The 23,571-nt window shown below is 45.5% G+C and overlaps 3 protein-coding genes across 8 annotated transcripts; 2 read left to right on the top strand and 1 right to left on the bottom strand.

The window, feature by feature from the left end:
* The first annotated feature begins 453 nt into the window (after window positions 1-453).
* LOC138200117 (RNA polymerase II elongation factor ELL-like) lies at window positions 454-9,187 on the top strand. The gene is made up of 12 exons (XM_069152589.1): window positions 454-713; window positions 2,834-2,878; window positions 3,006-3,127; window positions 3,758-3,918; window positions 4,999-5,303; window positions 5,593-5,717; window positions 6,011-6,488; window positions 6,584-6,671; window positions 6,757-6,823; window positions 6,962-7,133; window positions 8,046-8,087; window positions 8,207-9,187. Exons 1-12 carry the CDS (start codon window positions 579-581, stop codon window positions 8,333-8,335), a joined length of 1,869 nt encoding a protein of 622 aa, XP_069008690.1. The 5' UTR covers window positions 454-578; the 3' UTR covers window positions 8,336-9,187.
* A 2,191-nt stretch (window positions 9,188-11,378) lies between these two features.
* acvr1l (activin A receptor, type 1 like) lies at window positions 11,379-18,752 on the top strand. 2 transcript variants are annotated; one of them, XM_069152586.1, is made up of 10 exons: window positions 11,379-11,533; window positions 12,225-12,308; window positions 12,984-13,235; window positions 13,351-13,562; window positions 13,836-13,935; window positions 14,705-14,851; window positions 15,255-15,530; window positions 16,198-16,395; window positions 16,650-16,780; window positions 17,292-18,752. In XM_069152586.1, exons 2-10 carry the CDS (start codon window positions 12,236-12,238, stop codon window positions 17,421-17,423), a joined length of 1,521 nt encoding a protein of 506 aa, XP_069008687.1. In that variant the 5' UTR covers window positions 11,379-11,533; window positions 12,225-12,235; the 3' UTR covers window positions 17,424-18,752. The 2 variants fall into 2 exon arrangements, with proteins under 2 accessions (XP_069008687.1, XP_069008688.1); XM_069152587.1 differs by lacking the exon at window positions 11,379-11,533 and adding an exon at window positions 11,914-12,111.
* Window positions 18,593-23,369, bottom strand: d2hgdh (D-2-hydroxyglutarate dehydrogenase). Of its 5 annotated transcripts, none has more exons than XM_069152580.1 (11): window positions 23,241-23,369; window positions 22,782-22,851; window positions 22,328-22,681; window positions 22,155-22,212; window positions 21,930-22,069; window positions 21,610-21,803; window positions 21,299-21,467; window positions 21,067-21,210; window positions 20,831-20,973; window positions 19,845-20,010; window positions 18,593-19,730 (listed from the first exon to the last, which is right to left on the bottom strand). In XM_069152580.1, exons 2-11 carry the CDS (start codon window positions 22,813-22,815, stop codon window positions 19,456-19,458), a joined length of 1,677 nt encoding a protein of 558 aa, XP_069008681.1. In that variant the 5' UTR covers window positions 22,816-22,851; window positions 23,241-23,369; the 3' UTR covers window positions 18,593-19,455. The 5 variants fall into 5 exon arrangements, with proteins under 5 accessions (XP_069008681.1, XP_069008682.1, XP_069008684.1 ...); XM_069152581.1 differs by having other exon boundaries at window positions 22,782-22,848; XM_069152583.1 differs by having other exon boundaries at window positions 22,790-22,851; window positions 23,241-23,368.
* Window positions 23,370-23,571: the final 202 nt, after the last annotated feature.

Here is a 23,571-nt window from a genome sequence, read left to right as displayed (position 1 = left end):
TTTTTTTTTTTTTTCATTCTTGGTATTTAATGTTTGAAAAATCGAGATAAACTAAAAAAAAAAAATTTAAAAACCGAGAGAATTTTTTTGTTTTAGAGATTGATTGGGGGCACTCGGGTCGAGTTCTAAATCCTGGTTTACGGCCCTGGATGAAAAAATATTTCTCCATGGAGAAATCTAGTTCAAAAAGTTGGATTAGTGTTCCTCAGACGACCTCCATTCAGTCACCGAGAAATCACTGAGGAAACTGGAGGACCTGTTCACTCGCACCGAAGTGTGATTCCCCTGCTACGAGAAAGGAAATTAGCATAGTGAGAGGGGAGATAAGAAAAAGTGGAAGTGGTTACGTAAACCCCTACGTAGGGGTTTATTTATGTCTCTGAGCCAATAAAAAATCTGCTCTGAGTTCAGCCGTGATGACGTAATGCGATCTACTCCAGAATAGCGCGCGGCGGAGGAGCAGCCACACGGAACCGCCGAAGCTCTTTCTCCGGGTCGTGTCGCCAAATGTTTTGTTTATTTATGTCCGGTTTTGTTCGGTCCGCGATAAGGCTGGCGGGGGGCGAATTTTGGGCGGGATGTCGGCGCTGAAGGAGAACCAGTGTTACGGACTGTCCGGCGGTAAACTGAGCCGCGGCGGTAACATCTCCGTTTTTCATGTCAAACTCACTGACAGCGCGGCAAGAGCCATTGGTACCTTCCAAAACGGCAAGGTGGGTCATTTTATTTTTATTTATTTATTTTTTTTCCCCAGTAATTTCTCCTGAAATATTTACCAAATACGTACACTGAGAGTCAAATTTGTTGTACCACTTTGATAAGGGGAGGAGAGGGAAGGGGGCTTTACTTTACAAACGAAGTGATAAAACAAGCCTACTGGAAGGGTTTAGGGGTTTGTGCTTTGCTTTGCTTTTTTTTTTTTTTGGCCGAAGTTCACCAGTACCTTCCCCCGGCTGTTGTCTCCAACGAAGCCCCCCCCCCCCCTCTTTTTAAGCTGTGAAATGGAAATACATGTTGCATAATAACAACGCGGAAACGCTTCCCTGTGTGATGAACAAGCTGCCTGGCCAAGTCGTTACAAGCTGCTGGCAAGTATTATGAATGCTAATCAGTGTCGGAGTCGAGGAGAGAAGAAAGGAAAGGCTTGTGGGGGGGGTGGGGGGGGGGGGAATAAGGCTGGTAGTAGGAGGATATTTTGGATTGAATTTAAAGAACTGGAGTGCTGATCAGTTTTGCTAAACGAGACACCGACTTTCAACCGGTTTGTTTTCGTGAGACAGATGGAGAGCGCCAGGCAGATGGACAATGAAAAAATCAAGCATTTTGACCCCCCCCGTTAGTCACAAATGAATAAGACGGGTGCAGGAAGTCTAAGCAGAGAACAAGCATGTGCACTTCCTCAATTCAGTAGTTCTTTGTAAAATAGATAGGAAACTCCTCACTGAAGAAATTACGGCGGCCTCGTTTCCGATGAAAGGTGAAAACCACACTGTTCCTGTCATGTCTACTTTCAGTCATTCAGCGTTGACGAGGTACAGGAAGAAGGGGAAAACACCCTGACCCGGTGTTTCTGTGTACACATCCAAGTGTCTTTATTTAGCTTTAAGTGTGGCTATTCAGAACCTACTTGGCCTGATCACGGACGCATGAAAAGAAAACACCTCCACATTTAGCCGAGCTGGCAGCCACCTCGCCACTCTGTGCACTGGTCAACAGGTGGACTTTACAAACCCTCTCCACGAAAAGGTCAGCTCGATCACGGTCGCGCCGTACTTCCCGTCCGTGCCGCGGACGTGTCACTTCGGCCTGTCGCTTGTGTGCTTTCCCGCGGGCTCGCTCGGCCCTGCGAGAGATGACCACGCCGCCGCCGCCGTCGTTACACCTCGGCTGTGTTTGAACAGCGGGGTGTAATGACCTTAGCCGGTGCCCTCTTTAAAATCGAGCTAGATTTATTTAAAGGGCATGTGATGGCGTGTGTCCTGAAGTGCCCCCACTTCTGCAGTTGTCATAGGAGACGGGGAAAGATGTATCGTAAGAGTAGCTCAATTAATTTGAAAAAAAACCCAACATAAATTACACGTGTTTCCGGAGGGAAAATGGACTTCAGCGGGATCACAAATTTGTGAGAAGCTCTGATGTATTTATCGCCACTTTGGATGCACCAATCTGATATTGTGTGTGGATAAACTGAGGTTATTCAGGGGGTTCAGTATTGATTACAATGTGAGCAATCCACAGTGGACACAGTTTTTTTTTGTTTTTTTTGGCCAGTTTGACTTATAAAATAGTACTCCGCTGATTTAACACTGCACTCCAATCCAAATTTAATGCAGCAGAACCAGAGATATTAATCTTTTTATTCACTGTAATATTAATCCTCATGAAATCCTGGCGCCTTCATTACCCATATAGCAACTTGTGCTTTGAGATTAGGCTGAGTTATGGAGGTAGCAGCTAATGTTTCCCTGACTCACTAGTCTCAAGATGAGATCATGAGCTATAGAGGTGCAACAAAGTAATCAATTAGTTGATTGACAAAAAAAAATGGATTATCAGCTGTATAATAATCAATTACTCTTTTTGAGTCATCTTTTTATGAAAAAAAAACAAAAACATTGCAGTTCTTTAAGTACCTGTAGCAGTCACAAAACCACAATGAAGTTGGAGACAAAGAGCACTGACCACAAAACATCCTCTTTGTTGAATGTTTTACATACGTCTGTGCTGCTCTGTTATCAGATTTGCATGTGCGTGTGCGAACGCCTGCGCCTGTAGGAATCCAAAACGGATGCAAATCAAATGTTTTTTTTGTTTGTTTGTTTTTTTTATCCAGGGCTGGTCATCCCATCCCACCATCTCTTTTAGTGGAAATCAAGGGGTAAGAGAAATGAGTCATAACTGCTGACACAGAAATTCATTCAAACCATCTTTTCCTTTTTTTTTTTTTTAAGATGATGTTATAAATATTTTGTAATTCTGTTTTTTCCCTCTCTCTCACATTACAGAAAATCACCATCCCGTGTTCAGAGAATAAAGATGAACTGAGGGTTTTCACCTTTGGCGTGACTAATGTTGCCCGTGATAATCCAAATGGAAGCTTTGACTGCGTCAAACAGCTCAGCACTGGGTAAAAAAACCCTCATTTATACCACACAAATATCCCGCACTTTTTAAATGTAGGTTGAAGTTTTTACAAAAGTTTCTAGAAAGCTGTAAAGATTTCAAGGAAAATCCGAGTTTTCATGCCACAAGCATGTTGTTTATTCGCAGTGATTACATGTTTCTATATTTAATTCTATATACAGAATTAAATGGAGTTTGAATACTTTAAAATGTCTCCGTCTGTTTGAAAGTAACCCTGCTCGTAACACCTCCGTCTTTAAATGCCAGAGGAAACCCAGTGGTCCAGACTGCACACATCGAGGAGATCGATGAAATAGAGAGAAGTGAATTTGATAAATGTCAGGAGTTGTGAAAAAGTTTAGTAATAATTGATCAAATCTGCTGTTGAGTCCTGACACAGTCATACAAAAGCAAAAACACGCCAAAAAGCCAAAACACGATGACGCACTCGGCAGTAAAGTAGTCCGGCTGACATAAGAACACACCGAACTGAACACGACCAAAACACAACAATCAGTCGAGCAACTACGTACTGAAAAGCAATCTTTTATTTGAATGTACGACGTGTAGAAGAAGTCCTGGAAGCTCTGTCGGGTCGCCGTCTGTACCCACTGCTCTGCCTTCCTCCTCTCAGAGCTGCCGAGGAGCTGTCATGTCTCGGGGTGATTCAGAAGAAGATGACGGTCAACGCCACTGATGACTCGTACGATAAGGCCCGTCAGAGCATGACCCAAGCCGAGGAGGAGACGCGCAGCCGGGGGGCCATTGTCATCAAACACGGCGGGCGCTACCAGGGTAGGGAGAGTCGAAAACTCATCTCGCATGTCCACCGGGTCCGCGTGGTCGCACAACACACAACTCCAGCTGCGGGATGAAGACTGGCCTGATCACAAAAATGTGCACTGTGCTGATAATATCCAGAAAACACAGTCAGCCATATTGCGCTGGTTGCCTTGGCAACATGCGTGGCGACCGGTGGCACAGTAATGGCGTGTCTTGTTTTCCCCCTGCATTTGTGGTTTTCTTGTGTTTTAAGAAATGGAACTGTACATCCACACACACTCAACAGCACACGTTAATGAACACACCCGAACTGTATGTAATGTGGCGTTTTTAAAAGATTCTGTTTCTCTATAATCCACAAACATACACAGACTGGGTTCCACATCGACTCACCAAAACGTACGTACGCTGGATAAAACCTATGATTTAGCGTCATGTTTTTTTTTTTTTGGTGCCACCGCTGTTTTTCTACTTTCAACCACCAAACCACTTCCCTCTAAACAGATATGTCAGCGACCGTCATCTTCTCTCTGTGAGCGCACACACTGACACACTTATACACGTACGTTTTGATGATTCTGTAAATTCAGAGGAAGCCGTAAAAAAACAACTTCCCTACTCAGGACAGGTTTGTGCAACTGTGTGGTTATTTCTTAAATTAGACTGCAGCTTTTGCTCACTGAGGCGTCTGTGTGTGTGTGTGTGTGTGTGTGTGTGTGTGTGTGTGTGTGTGTGTGTGTGTGTGTGTGTGTGCCAGTGTGTGCGTGTGCCTCTTTATAACCCACATGCGGATTTCTGAAGGGGTGAAATGAGGTCTTTTCTCTTTGCATCAACATTTCTTTTGGTAAAGACAGTCGAGGGAGAAACTCCTCATCTGGCCAGAAATAGCAACAGTTAAAAACACATTTCCAACCCAGTCACTTCCTAATGAGCAACATTTTAGAAAAAACAAGGACGACAGCACAAGGCTTTGATGATAGAAACCTCAGTAAAACCCCTCTGAACTTCACAAGATCTCTTACTGAAGACGTTTTTTTTGTGTTTTATTTTGGAGGGCCTTTCTTTCATGTGACATCTCCTGCTCCCTTACAGGCAAGAAGGTAACGGTGCGAGCGCCGGCCCCTGCGCTGGCCAGCCTGACCAAGCCCAAACCCTCGCCCTCACCCCCGTCCCTCCTCGGCAACGGGAAGAGGGGGGTCGGCTTGTCCAGGCTGAAGAAGAGTGCCTGTACGTCAGGCAGGAAGAGTGTGGTTGACGTGCAGGAGAGGCCGCTCAGGGAGAGGGTCTCGCACCTGCTGGCTCTGCGGCCGTACAAAAGGCCCGAATTGATCCTGAGGCTGCAGAGAGACGGACTGACAGCAGGGGACAAAGACGTGCTGGACTCTGTGCTGCTGGAGGTAATTCTGTTTTACTCGGATACACACACACACACACTTTACCTACACGGGATAGAAGATTGTGAAGCGTGAGAGGCTGTTAAAATGTCCATTTTGCACATGCACTTTTGTTGACTCAATTTCAAGTTACATTTTTGTCTAAATCTAAAGAATTACACGCTTAAAACACACGGATGTCAGATAGTTTGTAGATCAAACATTTATTCACCCCAAAGAAAATAAAACGGCTGAAATGAGGTTTCTAAACACTGAAGATAATTTTTTTTTCCCCTCCCCTGTGTGTGTGCAGGTTGGCCAGCAGAACAGCAGAGACAACACCTTTGTCCTGCAGGACGGTCTGTATAAGGATCTGCAGAAGGACTGGCCGGGCTACACCTCAGGGGACCAGCAGCTCCTTAAACGCATCCTTGTCAGGTAACACAGATGAGGATGTGCCGGCCACCGTATCCATATCGTGAAAATGTCTGCGTACTGGTGCGGTTCAAAGTTTGGACAAAACCCATTAAGGGATTTCTTTATTTTGACACTTTTTGTGAGTAAATGACAACAATTAGATTATTGTGTTAAGCAAAAAAGAAAACTTAGGTTGTTCCCGTATGTGTTCATGTGCAGGGCTCCTCTGCCAGTCACTATACGCGAGAAGAAATATATAGATTCTGGTGAAATACAATTTTTTTTTTGGGTAATATGCAGCGCTTTCTTTGCAGGAGACTGTTTCAACCGCAACAGAACCTCCTCACCGTCCCCGAGGCCCAGGTCAGCCCGTTGCGAGACACCCCCAACGCCTCACCCGCACACCGTCCAAAACATCCCCTGCCAGAGGAATACACGGACCCCCTGTCCAACAAGAAGCCCCGGATATCCCACTTGTCGGGCAAAGCAGCCGGTGACAAGTCGAGGTTGAGGCCATCCGAGCAGGCGTCGCAGAGGCGCGAGGCGCGAGCGGATGACGGGCCGATGAACTCGCTTGACCCTCAAAAACTTTTTGACTCCCTGTCAGCGGTCTGTCGGCAGGAAGCAGAGGTGGCTAAAAGGCTGGAGCCGACTCGGGCTGCTCAGGACGAGCCCGAAGACCGTCCTCGGCCTAACGCTGATCGCCCTCCGTCCTCTGCGATCGTGCCGGATAGGACCAGACACGCAGTCAAAAGGGCGAAGAGGAAACACAAACACAAACACCGAGACCACGTGAGGAAAACGGCGTCCTTATTTGGTTTACGGTTCTTACATTTCAGGCGATGCGTCGGTAATTTGGATTTGTGCTTGTTTTTTTTTTTTTGAAGGAGAAGGATCGGCGGAGAGAACGGAAAGAAAAGAGAAAAGATCACAGCTCGGAGGATTCAAACAAAAAAGTCTCCCTGGACTGCGCAGGTGAGGGCCGGACAGGTGGTGACGGATTCTGAAGGGGCGCATTTTTCTGTATTTTTCAGCGGATTGACGTCGTTCTCTCTTTCAGAGCCGAGCGAAATTTTGTTCGACTCTAATGTGCTTCAACTGGACAACGACACGGCAGACTATTTATCGTGAGTGATCATTTATAGTTGTATTCTGCAGAAGGAATGCTGAGAGGATCCACTTCCGTTTTTTGTTTTTTTTTAGCGAGAACAGAATTAGGAAGTCATGCGTCTGACCAATAGTTTTTCTTTATTTTGTCTGCACAGGAAGTACACAGAGATTTGCAGCCACAAACGGAGACAGAGCTACAAGCAGGACTTCAACAACGAGTACAGCGAGTACCGAGATTTACACGCTCGCATCGACGGCGTGACGCGGCAGTTCATGGACCTGGACGCGCAGCTCAAACAGCTTCACCACGAGTCCCATAAATACAAGGTAGACTTCAAGCGGTGCTGCACCCAGCAGCCATACTGCTTAGTCACAGAGCACTTTTAAACAGACCCCCGTCCCGTCCCGTAGCCTCGTAAGTCAGCTTGAGTTCACGCCACTTATAAAATATTCCAATAATAATTAGTTTCTATGGGGGATCGGAAGCTCTGATAGTCTGCGCTCTCAGCTTCTCTGCTGTGGATTGAATCTTTGTTCAACTGATTTTTTTTTTTTTTTAATTTTTTGCTCGTGCTATCAGCCTACATGATGCTCTGAAGCTGCCTCAGAGGTAGAAACCCCCAGTGATATTTTTGAAGAGTGACTCTTCTCAAACATACCGAGCGGGGGAACAAAGTCCGCAGTTCAATAACTATCAAAATTCTGGGGCAATTTTTAAGGTCATGGATTCAATTTGTTTGTTTTTTGGTTTTGTCTTTATGGGAAGTTTCTTATTATGAGAATTATGGTACCAGTCGTCTCGCTTCCCTGCATCAGCTCGTTCGTACAGTACGTGTTGAAGTAGATTATAATTGTAGTAGACTCTTAATTAGATAGTAGTTTAAACATTTTTTTTTGAATATTTCTTCCTCTACTTCTATGTTTTGCCAATTTCTGTTACCACAAAAAAAAAACCCGCATGAAACTCTGCAAACTACATCGCAATTTTTGAGAAAATCGCCTGCAAAATGAAGCATTTTTTATCTCAACAATCCCCAAAAAACACTGTAAAATCCTGTAAGGACCTCTTTATCATTCTCAAGCTTTACACAGTAGTGATAAAAGTAGATTTAAACGAAACATTTTGCTTTTGTTTTCTACCACCTCATTATTGTTGTCACATTAGACGATGCACAAACTTGATCAAAATTCAAATATGATATAAAATATATATATGTATGTCTCTATTTTCTCTTCCAGGTCCGTAATAAAATTCTCCAAGAGTACCGCAAAATTAAAAAGGTAACGACCTTCTTAAAACATTCCTATATTTGTTCCAAGACCTTTGGGGACGACACCACTCCTCTCTCTTGCAGTTGCATCAAGAATTTTTGTGTGTGTGTGTGTGTGTGTTCGTACAGTCCAACCCAAACTACAACCAGGACAAGGTTCGCTGTGAATATCTACACAACAAACTGGCCCACATCAAGAAGCTCATATCGGAGTACGACCGACAGCAGCTCAGCGTCGTCCTTTCCTCTCCAAACTGAAGAGCCCGACTTGGGAGTTGAGTGACAAAATATCCTGAGGTAAGGGAGGTTCACGCTGCCGACCTGGACGCCACCGAGCTGCAGTCTTTGGTCTCTACGGCTAAACAGCGCCTCAGAGCTGCTGTGAATGTCAGCAAAGTTGTGAGTCCTTTGTTGCAGGCCAGCAGTTGGTACGGTGAGGGACGACGCAGCCCTATATTATGAGACTTTTTCTACCAAGACGAGACATTTTCTGTGAAACTGGTTTGACCAAAGGGACTGCAGCGTCAAGACGCTGCCACGGGCGCGAAGAGCTGCTGTAGCTTAGCAAAAGCTCACAAGGTCAAGACCAAGCTCTTAAAACTGAAAACGGATGTAGAGATAAGGTGCTAAGCCTAAAAACACATGTAGATTCCCCATCAGACATTTTTTTTTTTTTTTTTTTTTTTTTGTGTGACTTAAATATTTTTAGTATTTGCCAATGTGTTCTGTTTGCCATGTCGGTGTCCACGTTTTAAGCTGGAAGCATGAGAAAACTGCACGCCGTACAACTCGTATGAAAGGCACGTGACGGCTCCCTCTTGATAGCAGCCGGGAAACGGATGTGTCCTTCTGGGTTTTCCCGTCACGTTGAACGTTACATTAACTTCATGTTGTATTCAGGGAATGTACAGTGTGCACTTCTGTCAAAGTGTTAATTAAAATGGGTTTTGATTGTCAGGAGGAGGTAGAAAGTTACGAAGGTATTGTTACTATGGGCTGAGATGGTAAAATAATGAAAAGATTTTGTTGCATGCTGTGTACTTTACAGAAAGCATGATGAATAAATTGAGAAAATTTGTCTGACTTTCAAATAAATATCATTTCTACTGATTTTGTGGAATGATTATCCTTATTTTCAGTGCTGTTCATTTTACAAGTTTCACAAGTTTTTTTGGACTCGTGTTTTATGCCTCATTTGACGACCTGCTTTGGTGGGACTTTTTTTTTTCATATTTTGGAGGAGCTGCCTCCATACGTTGAACGATTTTTTTTTTGGATACGACTTTATTTTCGGACGTTTTTCATTCCTCATTTGACGAAACCCTTTAGGATGACATTCTTATCCGTATTTAGGACCAGCTGGTATAGTATGACCTTTTTTTTTAAAATATATTTTGAAAGGCTTTCTTCTGATAACTTTTTTTCTTTACATTCTTCATGCTTTTCAGACGTAAGGGTCCCCCCTTACGTTTTTCATGCTTTTAGGACATAAGGGCACCGTCCGAAATTTGTCATAAAAGGGCCAATATATATTTCCTTCTTACTTGTACCTACTGCAGTATAAAGTGGCCTAAAATTAAAATACTCAAGTAAAGAACAAGTGCCTCACAATTGTGCATAACTACACTGCTCAAAAAAAAATAAAAGGGAACACTTAAACAACACATCCCAGATCTCAATGAATGAAATATTCCAGTTGAAAATCTTTACTCATTACATAGTGGAATGTGTTGAGAACAAAAAAACATAAGAATGATCAATGGAAATCAAAATCATCCCATGGAGGTCTGGATTCAGAATCATACTCAAAATAAAAGTGGAAAAATCAGATCACAGGCTGATCCAACTTCTGTGGAGATTCCTCAAGACAAGTCAAAATGAGGCTCAGTAGTGTGTGTGGCCTCCACGTGCCTGTATCACTCCCTACAACGCCTGAGCATGCTCCTGATGAGACGACGGATGTCCTCCTGAGGGATCTCCTCCCAGACCTGGATCAAAGCATCAGTCCACTCCTGGACAGTCTGTGGTGCGACGTGGCGTCGGTGGACGGAACGAGACACGATGTCCCAGATGCGCTGGATTGGATTCAGGTCTGGGGAACGGGCATCAATGCCTTCATCGTGCAGGAACTGCTGACACACTCCAGCCACACGAGGCCGAGCATTGTCCTGCATCAGAAGGAACCCGGGGCCCACTGCACCAGCATCTGGTCTTACAATGGGTCTGAGGATCTCATCCCGGTACCTAATGGCAGTCAGGGTACCTCTGGCCAGCACATGGAGGGCTGTGGACGTGGGGCCCTCGTACCACCCTCATGGAGTCTGTTTCTGACAGTTTGAGCAGAAACATGCACATCAGCGGCCTGCTGGAGGTCATTTTGTAGGGCTCTGGCAGCGCTCCTCCTGTTCCTCCTCGCACAAAGGAGCAGATAGAGGTCCTGCTGCTGGGTTGTTGTCCTCCTACGGCCCCCCTCCACGTCTCCTGGGTGGACCGGCCTGTCTCCTGGTATCTCCGCCGTGCTCTTGACACCGTGCCGACAGACACAGCAAACCTTCTTGCCACAGCGTGCATTGATGTGCCATCCTGGACGAGCTGCGCTACCTGAGCAACTTCTGTGGGTTGTAGACGCCGTCTCATGCTGCTACCTCTAGTGGTGAGGACACTGGCAAAATGCAAAAAGTGACCAAAAATCATCCAGAAAGGACGAGGACAGAGAAAATGGTCTGTGGTCACCACCTGCAGAACCGTTCCTTTATAGGGGTTGTCTTGATAATTGCCTCATTTCCACCTGTTGTCTGTTCCAGTTGTACAACAGCAGGCGAAATTGATTCACAGTCAAGTGTCGCTTCCTAACTGGACAGGTTGATTTCCCAGAAGTTTTGATTTGACTCGGGAGTTACGTTGTGTCGTTTAAGCGTTCCCTTTGAGCAGTGTATAATCGAGTACCTTTATTTACTTACGTTGCATCTCTACTGATTATTAGTATTAAGTGCTTGATCCTGTTGTAAATGTGGTTTAGGGATATAAAAAAAATATATATATATATATAAAGAATATAAAGAAAACACAACGTTGAGTAAACACCCAGAAAAAAAAACAACCCACAAACGTTTTTTGTTTCCCATTGAATGCCAGTTACTCCCTGCGTAATTTACACTTTGATGCCGCTCGTGGTGATTTTTTTTTTTTTTAACAACCTGTCGGGGGAAGGAAGGACTCCTTCCGCCCCACAATGCACCTCGGAATCATCGTGTTTTGGTGACGTCACATGTAGCTGGAAGTGTGCGGGGGGGGGAAGCGTCCAGCGGTGGGTGGGCTGCTGGGTTTCGGCTTTTTTTTTGTTGTTGTTGTTGTACATCGCAAACCCGCCGCCGACACGGTTGTTTCAACCCAATCTACGGATACGCAGAGCCCCCTCACGCGATGAGTTAGAAGCTGTAGTTTCCTGTGCGCCAGGTAAGCCTTGTGTGTGTGTGTGTGTGTTTTTATGTTGTTTTTTTTAATCGTTCACTCTCGGCGGTCCTCGCCCTGCTGCCCGGCTTTTGCTGTGCAGTTAGCTTTTTTTTTTAGCTGGCTGGCGCCTCCGAGGCGCCCTGTGAACGGCCGATAAAAAAAATAAAAAATAAATAATAATTAAAAAAAAAAAACAACAACAACCCCGCCTGTTAATGGACCGTTAAAGCCACGGCAAACAAACAAACAAACAAACCTCGGTGGGGAGGGGGGGGGGGAGGGGTCGTCGGCGGGGTGTTTCACGTCGGAGATTTTTAACGTCAAAAACCGGAAGGCTGCGACTTTTGATACCGAAGGTGTTAGCTTGCGAGCGTTTGTAGAGGGACGCGTGCAGCGGGCCTAATTAGTAACGTAATTAGTCTTATGATTATATTATGTCAAGACGTAGACCTTTTTTAAAAAAAATTATTATTATTATTTTTTTTTAGAAAAATTCAGAAATAACGCCAGATCTTTCGTAATGGCCGCAGTTTAATCCGTAATAATATTGTGACAAACAAGAGAACCTCGTTCGCTCGTTGGTAATGTGTTAATTCACTTGTCGGGATCTGTTGGGGGGGGGGGTAAATGTAATTATCCACTTTTCAGGAGAGCACTCATTTGAACTCTGTCCTCTTGTCCTTCCTCCCATCAGTGCGCTGAAACATGGGTCCTTGCGGTGTCCACGTCCTTCTGTTGCTCTTGCTGCGGGCTCTGCGGACATCAGCTGAGGGCTCAGGTACTTGTCGTCTCACCTATTGTTGTAAAAGTTTGGGTCAGGATTAGGATACCTTTTTGTCTATTCTTGTAAACTCAAGCCAAAAAAAAAAAAAAAAAAAGATCTTGAGCACCATATTGGATATTGCTGTTCATTTTTTTTTTTTTTTTTTTTTTTTTTTTTAAGTGAGAAACTGTCACCAATGCCCGGGACCGCTAAAGTAAAAGAGATGAAGATGAGCAGGGTTTCCTAATGTAGTCGAGACAATACAATATTTTGTTACCTTGCAATGCGCAGCTCTGAAGATTGGACAAAACATTTCACAGAAATGGATAAACCTGCCACCGATGTACACTAAAGTAGGGCTGCAGTAAACGGTTCACGTCATCGGGCGGGTTTCGAGTTGTGCTCTTGATGAACTGATTATTTGCTCTGTATAAAACATCGGCGCAAAAACATCACAGGACAATGTGCGTTGTTGTTGTCAAAGGCGCGTTTATTTGAGTTAAAAGCCCGAAGCGTGAACAAATTCGGTTTCCCGTCACGAATGCCAGCAAAATTTGCACATTTGAGAAGTTGAAACCAGCAGAAGGGGCAACTTGCCGGTTTCAATGCGAGAGGGAGAAGTCTCTCTTATCGGCTCGCCTTAAATATACCCACAGTGTGTACGGTGAGCTCACGACCTGTCTTTCACAGATGGACAGCTGGAGTGTCTGTGCGAGGGCTCGAAATGCCAGGCCGCCCAGTGCCACGGCACCCAGTGTTTCTCCTCTGTCAAAGTTGGTAGCAGCGGGGTTGTGTTTGAGCGCGGCTGCCTGGAGGGGCAGCAGAATATGCAACTGCAGTGCTCCACGGCGCCGTCCTTCCACCAGGCCATCCTCTGCTGCTCCCAGGACAGGTGCAACGGCAACACCACCAGGATCTCTCTGATGTCTCTGCTTCCATCAGGTGGATAGCAGCTCGGAAACGTGCTTCACGACGGCAAGGGGATTCTTTTTTTTTTTTTTTTTTTTTTTTTTTAGTAGTAGAATAACTCCTCACCCATGTCTTCCTTTGCCCAAAGCGCCAGAAGGCGAGCCCGTTCGGTATCGTGTGGAGACGTTGGCGCTCTTCGTCCTCGGCCCCGTGGTGGTTCTGGCGCTGCTGTCCGTGGTGTCGGTGTTGGCCTGCAGGAGGCTCCATCACGGCCGGCTGCAGCGGCTGCAGGAGTTTGACACCGAGCAGGGAGCCATAGACGGTCTCATCACCTCCAATGTGGGAGACAGCACTTTAGCGGTAAGAGCAAGGGACGTAGCTGACGGAACCGTCGCAATTGATATTCTCAGGGTCCGATTGCCCGAGAATTTAATTGAAGAGACTTGCAAGCATTTCTCAGTGTTTTCAGCTTTATCGTGGTCTCAAGTTTCTGTCGCGCAGTCACACATTTTTGTATTAAAAATAACAAAAATTCCAATAACCTTCCGCCTGCGTTTATTGTGTGTGTGTAACTTTGCTCCTTTAAACGATCACGACGTCCACGGCTAAAACGGCATCCGTCTCTGTCTCCAGGACCTGTTGGATCACTCTTGCACGTCGGGCAGCGGTTCAGGTCTTCCCTTCCTCGTCCAGCGTACCGTGGCCAGGCAGATTAGTCTGATGGAGTGCGTCGGTAGGTGGAACACGCAGAGCGGGCGCAGGTTGGACTCGTATTACTTCGATGATAAAAAAAAAAAAAGTTGCCAAAAGCACGTCGCGCATTAGTTGAGCAAATGGAACGTTGCTGTCGTAATAATCAAAAGAAAAGGAAGTCGATTCAGACATCTGTTTCCCAGTAAAATGGATGCTGTGTTAGAAAGCCTGAGTCATCCATACAGCAGACTGCAGTCCGTCATGCTCAGTTTCAGCTTGCGGTTCACTTCTTGGATGACTGTAAGTGTGCCTTCTAGGCTGTAATCCTTTTTTTTATCATACAAATCTTGACAGCGGTGTGAAACAGTGCGGGTCACATCCTTTCTGACTTATTTGAAGAAAGTCATCAGTTCTTTTTTTCCACCCGGTCTTGCGTGTTGTTGATCATGTTAAACAACTCGGCAACTTATCTTCCGTTGGTGATGTGAATTTACTTGTCGTCACGGCTACTATTCAATTTGAGCGTTCAAATAAAAGTGTGTCGGTCACACGTCCCGGGATCCTTTTTTGTTTTGTGTCAAACCGTGCCGTCGGTGGCAGTTTGGAACCGGGAAGTTTGGGGCTTTGTGGGGCAAACATCAGACTTCTTCCAGCCGAGTAGAGGGGAACCTGCTCTCAAAAAGTAGTCCCATGAATTTCAAAATACAGACGGCAATTACCTTTTTAAAACACATTTTATCAGTACATTCCCTTTTCTGACCTCCCGTTTCATTTCTCCTCTCTCATTTCTTTTTTTTTTTTTTTCCCAGGCAAGGGAAGGTATGGAGAGGTGTGGCGAGGCCAGTGGCAGGGGGAGAACGTGGCTGTGAAAATCTTCTCCTCGAGGGACGAGAAGTCCTGGTTCAGAGAAACAGAGATCTACAATACTGTGCTGCTGAGACACGACAATATCCTGGGTGAGTCTGTGGGGTCTTGTTGGCCGGTGGGCGCAAAAGAAAAGAATGAAAAGAAAATGAATTTATTTTTTTCACTTGGGAGAAAAAAAAAAAAACAACAACATGGATGAAGTTATCCGAACATCAAACAAGTTTTATTGTTTGAAATTTGTGAAATCATTTCTTTGCACAGCTAAATGCATCTTCAATTTATTTTAACCTCGTTTTTTTTTTTTTAATGTCCCCCGAGTTCTTCTCATATTTATGGTAGAAAGCATTGACAGAGAGAAAATATAACAATAAAGCAGCTTGTGTAGTTTATTTCAATGCAGTACAACAAAAACGGGCGGTAATAAATAATATCCACGCAAGAGAAACTTGACTAGCATCTGAAGAAGTGATTTCATCCCGTCTTTCCTCTCAGGGTTCATGGCCTCTGACATGACTTCTCGAAACTCCAGCACTCAGCTGTGGCTCATCACCCATTACCACGAAAACGGTTCGCTCTATGACTACTTGCAGCGGGTTGCCGTGGAGACGTCGGAGGGCCTGGCGATGGCCGCGTCGGTAGCGTGCGGCCTGGTCCACCTGCACACGGAGATCTTCGGCACGGAGGGGAAACCGGCAATCGCGCACCGCGACCTGAAGAGCAAAAATATCCTCGTGACTAAGGAGCTGCGCTGCTGCATTGCGGACCTCGGTCGGTCACTTTTCTGCTGCTTTGTCTCCCTTTAACTATTTATCGTTGTTCTCGGCTTGTTGTGCTTCAGGTCCTTTCGTTCGACATTTTCTGCAGGTTTTCAGACCAACGTTGGCCAACATGAAGGACAGGTGCTGCCTGCTCAAACCACTGCTTCACACCAACATCACTTCAGTGGTGCACTTTAAAGCAACATCAGGGACTGTATATTTACATTTGTCCTGTTTTTAAAAAAGTTATTTTGAATCGGTACTCGTGTCAAGTAATATTTAGTGTTTCAGTAAATAACACTTAATAATAAGTATTAATTAGTAATCATTTATTTCTTAAAGAGCGTTTTTCCCAAACTCTAGCCCCCCCCCTTTTTTTTTTTTTTAAATGTGTCCTGTGTGAGTTTCTTTGTAAACAAGCACATCTTTGTTTAGCACCGAAATGCACTGCGTTGTTGTTGTTGTTGCTGAGGTCTCGCAAACGTATTCAAGGCCAATTTAAATGCTTTGAAACCCGCGTTGTTTGTAATGGATTGCAGTGTTCTTGCACGCCTCCCAAATCGATGGCGTCGCCGCCCGTCAGACCTCTGAGCCCGGTGCATATTCAGGGTCGCGCGCGACACGGTTTGCATTTCAGAACAGACGGTTGCGTAATGCTGCGTGACTGCGTGTTGCAGGGCTGGCTGTGACCCACTCTCAGGCAGACAACCTGCTGGACGTGGGCAACAATCCGAAGGTTGGCACCAAACGCTACATGGCACCCGAGGTGCTGGACGAAACCATTCAGACGGACTGCTTCGACGCCTACAAGAGGGTGGACATATGGGCCTTCGGACTGGTGCTGTGGGAGATAGCGAGACGCACATACAGCAACGGTGAGTGCCACCGCGCGTAGCGGATTGCTGTCGGCGCGCGACGGTGTGACGGTCGCCGCGCCAACGGTGTCGCGCGTCCAGATAGTCTCGCGATAAACGCCTAAACGTCAACGTGAACGAGTCAGCTGGACTTTTTGCATTGTGGTGATCGGTGGTGGCTCCTGGGTTCATTAGGGTGTTGCGGTCTTTCCAGGGTTAACACAGTTCCTTCCGTTCTTTTCGCTGATTTCGGTCATCCAAATTTCACTCCGCAGGTATCGTCGAAGAGTACAAGCCTCCGTTTTACGATCAGGTGCCAAACGACCCCAGCTTCGAGGACATGAGGAAAGTGGTGTGCGTGGAGCAGCAGAGGCCTTTCATTCCTAATCGCTGGTTCTCTGATCCCGTGAGTAAATAATCTTTATTTGGTCATCGAGTACATTTAGTCATTTCACTTCGTGATGTCAAAATGTGCTGCAGAAACATGGCCAGCTGCGTTCCAAAAAGATCCTTAAGACTACGTAGTGAGTACAAGGTGATTAAAGGGACGGTATTACAAAAAAAACAAAAAACATTTTGACATAAAAATGTTCATAGTATATTCGGAATGGAAACCTTTTCAAGCAAGCTGTTGATGCTCTGGAGAACAATCCATGCCAACTGAAATATTCAGGTATTCGATAAAAAAAAAAAAAGTGTCTTAAGTTCAGCCTTGTATTTATTTGCAGCAGAAACTGTAAAATAAACACGCGAGAGATCGACACCGATGCTCGTGAGCTCGCCGAACACCGCCTGTACCGAGAACGGCCTTCTACATCTGAAAGCTCTTGCAGTCACATTGATTGCCGAGTTCCCTTTCTCAGTGGGCGCATCACCGCAGGACTCCTCTTTTAATATTCTGTTTCTTTCCGCCTCAGACTCTCTCTGCTTTGGTGAAACTGATGAAGGAGTGTTGGTACCAGAACCCATCTGCCAGGCTCACGGCGCTGCGCATCAAGAAGACCCTGGACAAGATTCACAGCTCTCTGGAGAAGGGCAAGGAGTCGTGAGAAGGTGAGACGTTTCAGAAGCAGCCGCCCGACGTCAAGCGACTGGCTTCAACGCGAGAGCTCAGTTTTTTTTTTTTTTTTTTTGTTAAAACGAGAGGGGAGGGCGATTAGGGGGACGGACAGAGGGCTCGAAGAACTTGTCATCCAGCCTCCTCCTTCTCTTTCCTTTCTCTGTGGTCGCCTTCCACTGACTTCCCTCTGTTTGACTTGAAGCCCACACAGACGTTCGGACCTGTCCCGTCTTGAATAAGTCAGCCTCTGCGACGGGACACAAACCCTTCTGCCAGTGTGTTCCCACTGACATGAACTGTTACTGAGTGCGAGTGGCTGGCATATTGCAGTGCCCCCCCCCCCCCCCTCTCCCAATGCTTTAATGCCCAAGACTGCTCTGGGTTTGGCCTTCCTACACACACACACACACACCAAATACTACATCACGAGTGTCTCTTGCAATTCGGTTTCTGATCTCCGGCAAGCGTTTTTGGCATGCGGTTGTGGCATTCTGCTCAGAGACAATCAAGAAATATTTCACTCATTTAGCTTTATTCTAACATGCCAACTATCGCCACAGACACACAATACGTTCACTCACAAAAGGAAAAGAGCCAATAGAATCAAAATTCTTTTCAATCCTTGATATTTATGTATTGAATCTCCACTGCTACCACACTACTGAGGATATGCAAGACTGATGGTGCGTGAAACTGACTGTACACATATATAGGAATTTACTCTACTGGACTTTCTGTACCTCTTATTGTCATTATTGGATCTAGTAGGAAAAAAAAAAAAAAAAAATCATTTGTTGAGAAACATTGGGAAAAGGTAGGAAAACTGTTCCCGCTGAGCTTGTTTGTTGTATGAAAAGAAACCCAGGATAAAACACTAAGGACTGTTTCTACTGCTGGTTTGCGGAGTAGAGACACACCAAGTACCTGCCAATAGGAATTAGCCTGTATCTTATAATAAGAATATGAAATTAACTGATCCTCTCTGCCTGGCATACGTCATAAACTCACCGTGGCCGATTTTGAAAAGATTTGGCCAAGCAGAGAAGGAATCGAGGAGGACTTGTTTGTGGCAACGTTGCCTCCATTTTGCTCTTCTCGTCTCCAGTCATGACTGACTGTACGAGTTGCCTGAATAATGAAAAACAAAAACACTCCACGTTTGTTTGGAAACTTGTTTTACTGAAGATTAGTTTTAAAACTAAAAACTCGCCTAGTTGTACAAAGGAATTTGTTCACAAATGCTGGTTTTGTTTTGGAAAAAATGTTTTGCTTTGTCTTTTTTTTTTTTATATGTAATAAAACATTTACTGCACTCTTGCCTACTGATTAGCCAGCGAGTGTTGTGATTTTAATTATTTTATACAAATTGAATTTTGAAGGTTTAATTTGCTGCTGATGAAATGTGTTTCCAATGCAGCTGTGTAGAGCTACCTTTTTCCAGACGTTAACTCAATATTTGTTTGTATTCAAATGACAATTCTACTGCGTTTAAATGCAGAACATCTGGACTCCGACAGAAACAGGGCTGACCAACAATCGCAAGTTGTCGCTTGAAATATTGACACAAATCTTCACAGTATACCCAGACATTAACTTGCTTATTTCCTGTCTGCCCTCTAGTGGCAACCAGGAGGTACAACAGTACCTCCGGAGGATAGTCATGATCACTCTCTTGCTTTCTCTCGAGTAACACTGAAAAAAATGTGTTTTGTGCTTTTCAAAGTGTCCGTAATTAATTTGTTGAATTTTCTTAAGAATACAGACCGCGTCAGACGAAGGCTACTCTGTCGGCGCAAGTAGCAGAGGTAGAGAAAATATTCAAATGGGAACTTCGCCTCAGCAGCTTGTTTTAATGCTTCGTGCGCACCGTTCTGGAATCACAACAGATGTCACACGGGGGGTTCGCGTGTTGCCTGGAAAACGGTGTTGCTCGTGTGAAAAAGACCCGCGAAGCTGCCGGGCGAGCCGTGTGGCGACAAGGCCGTAGCTAAAGCGCAGCTCCTGCACGAGATCCGTGTCCACTACCTCGCCAGTCTCTTCAGATCATCTGGTAAAGTCTTGTACGGGTTGAGGATGCCTTTGGGGTCCAGCATGGCCTTGATGTTGCCCATCAGGGCCACAGCCCGGCTCGGTTTGCTGTAGTAGATGTAGTTCCTCTTCTTCAGGCCCAGCCCGTGCTCTGCGCTGACGCTGCCCTGACAGCCGGCTGTCCATTCGTAGACGAACGGCTCGACGGCGGCCAGGAGCGCGGGATCTTCAGCGGGGGACGTGATGTTGAGGTGGAGGTTACCGTCGCCTCCGGGGCGAAGAGGACATATTTTAACACTTGATTAAAAAAAAAAAAAAATGTTTCGAAGTGCGTTATGAAATCAAGTCTCCTGATGCAGATGCTTTTAGCACCGCGTCTTACCTACGTGTCCGTATCCCACCACGCTCTTGGCCCGGTCCCCCAGGCGCTCCCTCATGTCCGTCACCAGCCGGTAGATCCGCTCCACCGGAAGCGAGATGTCGTACTTGTAGACGAAACCATCGTGAGTCAGCGCCTCGGTCACGCGCTCGCGCATCGACCACAGAGCCTGAGGAGGTGCGGGAATGGAAAGGTCGATTTGCTTCATTATTGTTTGCGCGAACTTCCCCCCCCCCTCTACCTGCACAAGAGTTAGAAATGATCCCATGCAGAATTGTTCATTAACAAACCGTAATTTAGACTTAACAAAGTTTAAGTGAAATATTTCAAAAGAACGAGTCTGGTGACGTTCTATATATATATATATATTTATTTTTTTTATGTGGTCGAACATACCAAACAATCCAGCAATGTCGGTACTCTCTCAAAACTTTACAAAGTCCCTAATCTGTCTGCAGCATATTTGTTTCCACGAAAGATGTAAATCTTTAAAAAAAAAAAAAAAAACGAGTTGTAAATATATGCTTTGATATTTTGGATATAAAATAACACCACTTCATAATTTTATCCTATTAGACATTTGTGTGAAATAAGTAGTTTATGACTTCTTCAGTTATGGCTTCTAACTTAAACTACTAAGTTCGATGAATGTTTGTGTTAAATTTAAAGAAATCCTCTCGAGGCATTTCTAAGATTTCACGTCGATGCAACATGGAACAGATATGAGATATGTAGCATAAAAAATGCTTGTAAATGTTTACTTTATAATATATATATATATAAAAAAAAAAGGCTCAATAAATCTTCAAAACTACTGAACTATGATTTTGTGAGACACGACTGCTGGTCTCGGTTGAGTCATTCAAGGCTTCGCATTTTAACTGAGGAGCGCATCCATTTTTGATGTTTTACAGAATCTGGTTTGTGCAAACACTTTCTTTCTCAGCAAAGATTTTATACGACAATAAGGCACAACAATGTCAAGCTACCTTTATTTTGGAGTCCTCCGTTGCCACAGTTCCATCAGTGACCAGTGATGATGTCATCGCCTCCTCCAGAAAGTTGTGGAGTTTCTCTGCGTCGTGGGTCAGGTCGGATCCGGATGTTTCTATGACGATGTAGAACGGACAATCTGCGGAGGAGAGGGAAGAGGGTACAAGTGTGTGTGAGAGAGTGTGTTTACTTGTTTCATATAGTAATTGCGTGCGTGTGTGTGTACATATACCCGAGATGGGATTGGGTAGTTTTAGGTGCGTGTTCAGCAGCCTCATGCATTCACTGTCCAGGAACTCGAAGGCCGACAGAATTTCTCCCAGCATGCCTTTGCAGAGCTGAAACGTCTTCAGCAGCTGCTCGAAAGTCTCACAGCCTGAGAGCAGAAACGTGAACGATTAAGGGTTGTAGAGGTAAATACAACTTTGTCAACTTGACGTGAGAAGGATGGGAGAAAATCCTACCCAGGAAAACCACGTTCACAGAGCTGGGTTTCCGTGGACAAAGGATGGACACGGTAGTAATGACCCCTAAAGTCCCCTCTGAACCTATGAAGAGCTGTTTGAGGTCATATCCTGTATTGTCTTTCCGCAGGGTGGCCAAGCAGTCCAGCGCCTCTCCGTCTGCCAACACCTACGCCCGGCACACGCGTAAACACGAGTATCAAAGTCAGTGATTTGAACTCTTCTCGCAAGAGTCGCAAAGCTATCCCTCCCGTGTTGTTTTTTTTTTAACTTGTCGAAGATGGCCGAGGTCAATTTATGACTCCACTCACCACTTCCAGACCCAGCACAGTCCCGTGCAAGGATCCATATCGCAGCAGCCGCAGCCCGCCTGCATTCGTTGCTACGTTACCCCCAATTTGGCAGCTGCCTTTCGCGCCGAGGTCCAGTGGCATGATGTAGTCTCGCTCCTCCGCGTAGAGGGACAAGTTCTCCAAGACACAACCTGCCTGACACGTCAGAATACCTGAGAAGAGGACCGGGTCTTTGAGAATAATTCGGCTAAGATGTACACACATTTTGGATAAAAAAAAAAAAAAAAGAATTTGTCTTGCAGCATTTTATGAAACGACTCGTTTAGGATGAAACTTACCAGAAATATGATCAAAGTTAATGATGTTGTTCATAAGAGAGGTGGAGAGGATGATCTCATCATAAACTGGCACACTGCCGCCAACCAGCCCGGTGTTGCCTCCCTGAGGGTTCACGGCCAGGTTACGACCGTGACAGTACCTGCAGGAGGAAGATGAAACGACTTCAGCAGCTGCAGGGCCGGACAAACCACTTTGTGTCCGTTTATTTACCGCTTGCTGTTTACCTGAGAATTTGAGAAACTTCCCCCGTTGTCTGAGGCCTCAGCAACAGTTCACTCGAACCTGCAGGAGGTTTGCGGACAGAAGAATTGAGATAAAAGCGAAACTAAGTAAGTGCAATGAAATACATCGAGCAAAAAAAAAAAAAAGTGTTTTAAGTCACCGGTGAGGCGCTCACCTCTCACGGACTTGAGCCAATCCACGTTACCGGACTCCATCAGGTCGGGGTCAGTGATGGCTCTGCCTGGCAGGATCTCCCTGAAAAAGGCCAAATCGTCCTCGGTTACTCTGGAGAAAGGCAGCCTCTCCGGGGCTCCGGCGGGGGACGACCTGGGCCCGTCCGCCCCGGCGCGCAGCTTACGAGCGGAGGCGACCGACGGCCCCGGGCGGCGGGCGAGAAACGGGCTCCGGGAGCCCGCGGGTGAAAGTCTGGACGTCGTGGACGACGGGGCGCCGCGGGGCCACGGGCGTCTCGGAGACGCCCTCAGCCCGAGTGTCCTCAGGAATATTCCCACCATGACTGCAGAGGTCGCTGCAGAAGAGAAGAGGGATCATAAAAAGGTCAGATGCCTTCTGGTAGTGGATTTGCAAGTGAAGTATGTGGAAAGTGTGTGTGTGTGTGTGTGTCCAACATCTCAACTCTTGTCCTTCAGCTCTGTAGTTCATGTGTGAGCCACTGTAGTCTCAAATGAGCCAGTCCTGCTATAAAGTAAAAAATATTAGTTTATAGAAAATGTATTTTATTAGATACTGAAAAGTTATGGAAAGAAAATTAGGCGTTGAATTATCCAGCTATGCATCAAGGATGCCAGAAAATTAGAATAAAGCACAAACCTCGAAACACTCTTTCACTTTCTAAAAGCTGAATATTTACGTATCTCTCGCCTTCACAATACGGCTCATTATTCTCACGACATCTTCTTGCAATTAAGGAAGAACAGACTCGTTTTAAAGCCGTTTTACGGCCAAACAATCCGCAACACGCGATGAAGCTGCAATTTCTGTGAGCCCAGCTACCCTGTTTACCACGTATCATATTTTAGCAGGACGTGCATCTTTTTTTTTTTTTTTTTTTTTTTTTTTAAACTCACCGTGAACGTCCACTAAGTCGCGCGTGTCTCTGTTCCACGTGTGCTTTTTCGTGTCATAATTCAGCGCGACGTCTGTCACGAAGTTCAAGGGCAGCTCGGACACTTCAGGACGACACGCTCCTCCGTGTTTACCACAGCTTGTCGGCTAGTGCCGGAAGCTAATGACGTCAAGGGGTAAAAGTTCACGGCGAGGACGGCGGGCCAATCAGAAGTCTTGCTTGCAGATCAACCCGATGGATATCAGCCGTTCTTGGATCTTTGAACAGCCAAAGGTGACTGATGAATAATGAATGAAACTCAAATGACGATTTTTAAACCACAGACTGTAGAT

The sequence above is a fragment of the Embiotoca jacksoni genome, unplaced genomic scaffold, assembly GCF_022577435.1.
Source record: "Embiotoca jacksoni isolate LCO1_2020_lvr unplaced genomic scaffold, fEmbJac1.0.p SCAF_18, whole genome shotgun sequence".
In the NCBI taxonomy this organism is placed as follows: Eukaryota; Metazoa; Chordata; class Actinopteri; family Embiotocidae; genus Embiotoca; species Embiotoca jacksoni.
This window is presented reverse-complemented; position numbering and strand designations above follow the sequence as displayed.